The sequence below is a fragment of the Triticum aestivum genome, chromosome 3A (genome assembly GCF_018294505.1).
Source record: "Triticum aestivum cultivar Chinese Spring chromosome 3A, IWGSC CS RefSeq v2.1, whole genome shotgun sequence".
NCBI classification, from domain to species: Eukaryota; Viridiplantae; Streptophyta; class Magnoliopsida; order Poales; family Poaceae; genus Triticum; species Triticum aestivum.
In genome coordinates, this window is record NC_057800.1 from 698,591,699 (window position 1) to 698,600,169 (window position 8,471).

Here is an 8,471-nt window from a genome sequence, read left to right on the forward strand (position 1 = left end):
TATACAAAATCTGAGGTAAAAAACACATGTGTCAGTTCTAAATTTCCAATATGCATACTACTCAATCCTAATCACTACTTTGTTTTTTCTTGAAAATTTTATGTTATGTAAAGTGGTGCATCATGGTCACATTTTCTCTAGCTACACCTTTGGGTGGAATCCTCTAACAGTAGACCTCGGCATACCCTGAGCTGGGCGCGCTTGCAAAAGCTTGACCTGAAAATGTCAAGCTCGGACTTAACCCCACAGTTCACGTTCATATTTAAAAATAATACTTTGAACTAAAACGACAACATTTATTTTCGATCGGAGGGAGTAATATAGATCATTTTCAGGGTTAAATCAAATATTGCACATATTTTTTCCTCAAAAATCCAAAAAAGGCACTACTCTGATACATCTGTGAATGCATTGTATCATATACCATTCTAACCGATTGGTGTATTTGTAACGAACAGAATATTTGTTTCAATGTGACAATCTTTCATATTATTTCTTAATTAGCTTCCAGTAATTCATAAATCTTATGGATGCATCAATTCCGCAGCAACGCGCGGGGTATTATCTAGTTCTGTAGTAAACAAAGGCCACCATAATCATGGTAAAAAGGACAACAACCACTCAGCAAAATTGTAGAGATTATTTAGAGCGGTACCTGGAAGGGGGTGGAATCCCTGATGCACTGGCATCACACTCCAAAATCCTTCTTGACAGTGCCTGCCCTCTTTGAGCTTGTGGTGCATCGCCGACGCTCATGTTGTGTGCATTACAGTGGTCATAAGACAACTCAGTCAACATCATCTCATCAAGATGCTTTTGCGTGCGATCGTATAGCAAGAGGTGGTACTAGGAATAGGGTTCAATGTTTCAAACAGGGGCCGTCCACCAAATCAGAAATAGCAGGGCTATAGACGGCTATAGCCCGTTATTAGCAAACTATTGTACATGAGTTAGTACCATTTAGCTGCTCCCTGCTTAAAAAGCTATAACAAGGCTATAGTCGGCTATTAAAAACATTGGTTTACTTACACCGCTCAAATAGAAAATAAACATCTCTTGCGCTGGGCTTAAGTTGACATATAATTTGTTCATTTGTCCTTGTTGAATGTAAATACATTGTAGACATGTGTCTTCTCAAAAGAAACCACAATCGCAAGGAGAAAAAGATATCCTCATAAATGGAGATTTAATGTGATATTGGAAAAAGAAATATCTTGTGACAGAAAATTGATATAACATTTTTTCCTGTACCATCATATAATCTCAGAGTGATGGTAAGAGTTGTTCAAAACAAAATAGTGATGGTAAGAGTAAAACACTTGATTTTGACACTGCCATTCTCGTTGGTTGTTTTTTTGCATATACAAAATCTGAGGTAAAAAACACATGTGTCAGTTCTAAATTTCCAATATGCATACTACTCAATCCTAATCACTACTTTGTTTTTTCTTGAAAATTTTATGTTATGTAAAGTGGTGCATCATGGTCACATTTTCTCTAGCTACACCTTTGGGTGGAATCTTCTAACAGTAGACCTCGGCATACCCTGAGCTGGGCGCGCTTGCAAAAGCTTGACCTGAAATTGTCAAGCTCGGACTTAACCCCACAGTTCACGTTCATATTTAAAAATAATACTTTGAACTAAAACGACAACATTTATTTTCGATCGGAGGGAGTAATATAGATCATTTTCAGGGTTAAATCAAATATTGCACATATTTTTTTCCTCAAAAATCCAAAAAAGGCACTACTCTGCTCCGGCGTGCCAGCCCAAATTTGGGCCGGTCGGCCCGCAGCCGTCTGATACGCCTGGTAAGAACCGTTCGATTATAGTCTAATTCTCGTCCTCGTTCACCTCTTGCCCACGCAGAAACAAAAGAAAAGGTCAATCAACACCACGCGACGCCCCTGGCCTTGAAGAACCGCCCACACGTTTTTCGGCTGTCGTTGCCCTTGACATCGGTCGCGGTCGCTGCCCTCGTCGTCGGTCACCAGGTCGCCGTTGCTGCCCTCGTCGCCGGTCGCCGTCGTCGGCTTCGTGTATGCAGCAGCCTGCTCCCGCGGTTGGTACTCCCCATGGCGACGGCCGCAGCTCCGGTGCTGTGGCACAACTCCAATGCAGCCGACCATCCTCGTCGCCGGTTGCAGCCTCAAAATGCACAGCCGTGTCACTTACAACCAAAATACCAGTACCGATAACAGCAAAACAAACACACCATGGAAACAAAAAAATGAAAATGGGGCATCGGTTCCAGCAAAAAACTCGCACAGGGGTGGAACCAAAAACATGAAACACCGGTTTCAGCAAAAACATGATATGGTGGAAGTAAAAATAGACACCGGTTGTAGCAAAATCAAGACGCCGATAGCAAAAAAAAAGGGTTGTGTCCAGCAAAATCCGAAGACTGTAGTAGCAAATAATGGGGATGGCTGTAGCAAAAACAAACTGGTTGCAGCACCACCATCAGGCCGTGGTCACCATCGTCGGGCCATGGTCACCACCGCCGTGAGATGGCCCCCCACTGGTTGCAGCAAATCTGGTCATGGGTGGTAGCTTTTCCCGGTGCCGGCTGTAGCAAAATCGCAGCACCGACGTCGCCGCCACAATTTCACCGTCGCCCCCCTTGTAACAAATCCGGTCGTCGGTTGTAGCACGACCGGTCACTGGTTGTAGCACGGTCGTGTAGCGACGGAGCTGGGAGTATGCCATGACCGTGGCCGGAGGAGGACGAGAAGGTAAGTGGTGGACGACCATGGCGCCCGCCCAAGGAGCTCGCTGGTGTCGACCTTCCGTTCATGATACAAGGAGTCCGCCCCAAGGGAGCTTGCCGGTGACAACCATGGCGCCCGTGCAAGGAGCTCGCCGACGACAACCATGGCGCCAGTGCTGGGAGCTCGCCGGTGACGACCATGGCACCCGCACAAGGAGCTCGCCGGCGACGCACGAGATTAGGAAAAGAAGAGAGAAGGTATGAGCGAGCTTGTGTTTTTTTGGGCGGGGGAAAATGAATGGACGAGAGGAGTCCAGAAGAGGATAGGGCATCACAGAGGATAAGGCGCGTGTAGCGGGCAAGCGACGCGACTGGCCGAAAGTTTGGCCGGCGCGCCGCATACAAGCATTTACCATCCAAAAAACACTGATTTTCCTCATGTGAAAAAGTGAGGCCCGATCCTGGCCCGTATGTTGACAGGCTTTTGGGCTGGGATGCCCATACCCCCAGGTCTCGCATAGTCTTCTGGTATCCCTCAAAAGAAAAATTAGTCTTCTGGTAGCTGTCCCGTACGTCTCCTCTAGTTCGTCCAGAGAAAGAGGTTTTCGCCGCCCGCCGCCGCCGCTTCTCCGGTCGTCCCGTCCCTCTCAAGGTTTGATCGCCTCCCACATATCTTCTTCCCTCTTTTTCTCCTATCCGCCCCCGCTTGCGAAACATGTCTTTTCCCCACCATCTCATATATTTGAACTGATGATCTAGGGCAGGCGATCCCTGTCGCCGACGTGGTGATTCACCCCTGTCCGGCCGTCCTTCCCATCAGTCTCAATGTCGGGGGAAAAGACGGTGTCTTTTTGCACCACGGATAGTGTGCAGGGCAGCCACGTGTTCAGTGTTTCCGGGTACAGCAAGCAAAGGGGCATGGGCGCCGGCAAGTTCATCAGATCCGGCGGCTTCTCGGTCGGAGGCCACGACTGGGCCATCCGCTTCTATCCCGATGGGTTTAACGATGATTACCGAATTTACATCACAGTTTACGCCGAGCTCTTGACTAAGGACGCCGAGGTGCATGCATCCTGCGACCTGAGGCTGGTTAATCAGACCACCGGGTTATCCTCTTCCCTGGACAAGACGGAACCAAGGCTGTTCAACCAGACCAATCTCAGCAGGTTTGCCCCACAAAGGGCCGACTTCATGGCAAGGAGCGAGTTAGAAGCATCAGCCTACCTTCGGGATGACCACCTCGAGATAGAATGCATCATCACTGTCATGAAAAAAGCACGGGTATCTGAAACCAAGGTGCCCCTGTCCGGCATCGCTGCGCAGCTCGGCAAGCTGTTGGAGGCAAATGATATTCCGGAGGACATCACATTCAGCGTCGGAGGTGTGGTTTTCGGAGCACACAAGAGCTTGTCCTTGCTATAAGGTCACCTGTGTTTAAGGCAGAGTTCTACGGGCGATGAAGGAGACAGGAACGCCGCTCATAACCATCAAGGACATGCAACCTGATGTCTTCAAGGCCCTACTCCATTTCATCTACACTGATTCATTGCAGATCACGGATGATCTCGAGGGAAATGACCGCGTTGAGATGCTCCAGCACTTTACTACTAGGAAAAGACTTACTAATGGTGCACCAGTTTTGCCTACTAATGGCACATCACTGGTGTGCCATTACTAGCATGCCACTAGTAATTTTTACTAATGGCGCACCACTGGTGCGTCATTAGTATCTGGTATACTAATGGCGTACCACAAAGTGAGTCATTAGTATATAAAACCATGCGCCGTTAGTGTGCTTCCGAGGGGCTATATTTAACAATGTGCTTTGGCACACTAATGGCGCACGGCGGATAGATGCGCCATTAGTATATTTGGCATACTAATGGCGCACTCTGTCTTGATGCGCCATTAGTATCCTTTGGCATACTAATGGCGCACTCTATCTTGATGCGCCATTAGTATCCTTTGGCATACTAATGGCGCACCTTGTGGTGATGCGCCATTAGTATGAATATTTGTTTTTTTTTTACTTTTCTGATTTTTGCACAGGTTACAAAATATATTATTTGACAGAATATAGACAGTAGCACAGAGCAACAGCAGATTCATCGAATACAATAGAAGATTAGTCTCCAAATACAATTCATCATATTAGTCTCCGAATTCAAAAGACCGAATAAAGATAAAACATTTCAAGTCTCGAGACCGTGAGTATCGAGTTTGTCTTCATATTACAAGTCGATATCAATCATCTAAACTACCATCACATAGAAGAGAGCTGCGGTCATCACGATGAGCATCATCGCGATCAAACTGGTCTTCATCCGGTTCCTCCAACGCTCCCTCCTCTCTCCCGCTAGATAGCGGGCGTATCTAGATTCCGCCTCCGCCCTAGTAGTGTACCCTTTGTAACTGTTACCGCTGAAACGCTGAACCTATCTACGACACTCCTCCCAGTCGTCGTAGACTCCGGGAACCTTACCCTTGTACACGACATACGACGGCATCTCTATGCATAAGCCAAACAACAGACAATACATACATAAGCAATATATAAGTATGCAACAAAAGGATCGAAAGAGAAAAGCAAGACATTAATAGCACGATTCATGGTCCTACTAATAAATAGCATCGATTACATCTAAGTTGAACGACTGTCCAAACCAAAGAGACATACAATTCATTAAAGTTTAATTACAATATGAGCCAATCAATGTTTCAGAACTACACATCACTACTTTCGACTCGACTCATGGACAGGAGCGTGGATGAAGCCGCCGTCTGTCGTGATGGTCATGAAATCGCGGGCGTTGTCAGCCTGCATTTGTAGCATTCCGTCTATCTCAATGTTGGACGGTTGATATCTGAGGAAGAACTGCCCCGAGGTATGAAGGACATCTTGATGGATGATGTCCGCAAACTCCGACTGGATGCGAAAGAATTCTTGTCTGATGTCCGCGTCCTGGATTGCCGACAAGCTCACGGCCCAATCTTTGAGATTATTTGGTAGCAGAAGGTGATGATGGTCCCTTACGATCGCCCGTATGTGATGGAGGGCGTAGTAGGCATCCTTCTGACCGCCAGGCGGCTGCTTGACGCAGCAGAACGTCATATTGTGGGCGAACACGTGCTTGCCGTACTTACAAATTGCCCTGATGAAGGTGCCTCCAGATTTGGCGTAGCCAGGGAGAACATCATCAAGAACTTTCTTGATATTTGTGTAGTCTATCTTGGAGTTACGGTTCGGGTCGAAATACGTGGCCATGGAATATTTCGGGCTTAAGAGGATGAGTGTGCAATGTGTGTCACTGCACAGAACACGGAATGTTAGAAAAAAAAGAATGATCAAAATCTAAGAAATCATATGTTACGGGGCGGTTAAGGGATGACTTACTCGGGAAAGTAAGCCACAAGGAAGTTATCCTTATCTGGGTTTGCCAGAATGACGTCTTCGAGGTGTGAACTCGCGACTTGGCGGTCCTCAGCGCTGCTCAAGAGCTTGGCACGCATGTAGAAGGGGTCGACGATCACGATGTCCGGGGTCTTGTCTCTAATGATCTGCATCTCCATACTCAGCGAAAACAGCCGAACGAAGGTGTAGTGCAGTGGATGAAGGTTGAACATAGCAAAGATGTCATCAAACCGCAGGACGATCGTACCCCCGATGGCGCCATCCACAAAGCCCTTGCCCTCTGGCACCTTGGCCACGAAAACCGAGTATGCCACATCATTCTCTCTGAGACACCGCTTCTCCAAAGAAAGAACACTGTCGTGCAGACTCCGCATAGCACCGGTTGCAGCATTGAGCATATTTGTCGGTAGCATCACCCTACCTGCCACATGCACCCTCCTCGAGATATCCTTAGGTGAAGGTGGCCTGTCCTGAGCACGGATCGTACTCGGTGCCGGCTGGCTCGCACCGGCGCCCTTTTTAGTCGGTCGTTTCCGGCCCTTCTTCTTGATCTGCTGTAATGGGACCGAGTTCTGCTCATAGACCGCCTTCTTGAGCGTGTTGGGGCTGATAATATTTGGCACCTCCGCTATCTGAGGCTCGGTGAAGGCGGCAGCTGGAGGCGTCTCCTGAGAACTGAACGCCAGACGACGCCTGTTGCAATTGGGTTTCTCCGCCGTACCAGCTAGATCGCGGTCGTCTTGTTTGGTTTCTTGAGAAGGAGGCCCGCAGAACTCGTCACCGTACCCATGTTCGGCAAAGTACTTATCGATGTTGGTAAATGTACCATCGTCGTCGTCGTCGTCGTCCGGATCCTGTGCCATATGCATGTCCGGATCCTGTGCCATAGGGATGTCCGGCATGTCCGATAGCGTTGCGGCATTCTTACCATGGCTTGGCGCCGGCATGACTGGCGGTCTTGTCTGTGGGGTGGTGTCCCCCGCCCCTAAACGAATCTGGCTCTTCGGCCAAAGCAGGGGCCAGCTTACGCAGGCGCTGAGGGTCATCTCATCTTCTTCGTCGGCCCCAGCGGGTCGAATCGGAGGTAACAGCTCGTCGCAGCCTGGCAGCACCCGAACCACTTCAACCCTATACATTGTGGGTGGCATCGGATTACCGTGGAACACGGGGTTTCCTGGTTGAACGATTCTGCCCTTGGCGACATCGACCAACTCGCCGCCCACGAAGTGCAGGAGAGTGCAAGGAACGTCGGCGGCGCCCTGCAAAAACATGTAGGGCGTCAGGGATGCCCAGTCAAAGGCAAGGAGATGAAGTCCTCGGCCGAGAGGCTTAGTTACCGTGATGCCGTCGAGCTCGGCTAATGTCGAGGCACCGCCAACGGCGGGCGTGCAACTGACGGAGGGGCCGCTTGCTGGTGAGGTGCCGGCCGGCGTACACCCGGGTGCATTAAGCTCCAATGCCGGCGTCGGAGACACCAATACCGTCGCCGCCGGAGACACCAATGGCACCGCTGCCGTAGACACCAATACCGCCGCCGCCGGAGACACCAATGGCACCGCTGCCGTAGACACCAATACCGCCGCCGCCGGAGACACCAATGGCACCGCCTGCGCGTTGTGCGAGTTGCTGGCCAGAAGCTGGGAATCGGGGGCGGCCCCTGTTGGCCACCCGCAATCCACTTCGTTATCCCATGAATCAAGGTAGGCATAATGTCGGTGAGCGTCGATCCCAGTTGTTGTTGCACTTGCTCTTGGACCATCTCCGGAATCCGCGCCACTTGCGCCTTGAGTGCTTCAACCTCGCGCGACTGGCTTTCCGAGCTGGTCTTTTTCTCCTTTCGCCCACCAGCGGTATAGTATGACAACCATTTTGTGGACAAGCCTTTGCCAGCCACACGACCAGCTGACGTTGTCTTACTGAGCTTATCCTTGTTTTTCATTACGTTCAACGCCCTATTCAAAGGGGTGTCGAAAGGGGAGCTCTAAGACGACCCCGCGCTACTGCTTTCTTTGTCCTGCGGAAGGAACGTGAACCATTTAGAAATATTGGGGATTAATTAGAATGCAACCATATGGAGCTAATTACGCGGGGGTGTATTCCTTACCAGAACAAGCTCAAGCTCCTTGGTCTTCGGATCCGTGGTAAGCTCCTTTGTCACCGGGTCCTCCTTGTACCGGGCGCTGAGAAAGTTCCTAGTCTGCTTGTCACTGTATTTCTCGAAGCGGGGCGGTAGGCCTTGCTCGGCATGCTCCGCGTCCTCCTTGTCCCATACAGGCTCCGCCACTCTATAACCGCCGGGACCGAGTTGGTGGACCCCTATGTTCAACTGCCGCATTTCTTTCCCCCAC

The 8,471-nt window shown here is 49.6% G+C and overlaps 1 protein-coding gene across 1 annotated transcript; it reads left to right on the forward strand.

Moving 5' to 3' along the window:
- Positions 1–3,273: 3,273 nt before the first annotated feature.
- Positions 3,274–4,388, forward strand: LOC123059227 (BTB/POZ and MATH domain-containing protein 2-like). Its single transcript, XM_044481843.1, has 2 exons — positions 3,274–3,363; positions 3,476–4,388. Exon 2 carries the CDS (start codon positions 3,537–3,539, stop codon positions 4,131–4,133), a length of 597 nt encoding a protein of 198 aa, XP_044337778.1. The 5' UTR covers positions 3,274–3,363; positions 3,476–3,536; the 3' UTR covers positions 4,134–4,388.
- Positions 4,389–8,471: the final 4,083 nt, after the last annotated feature.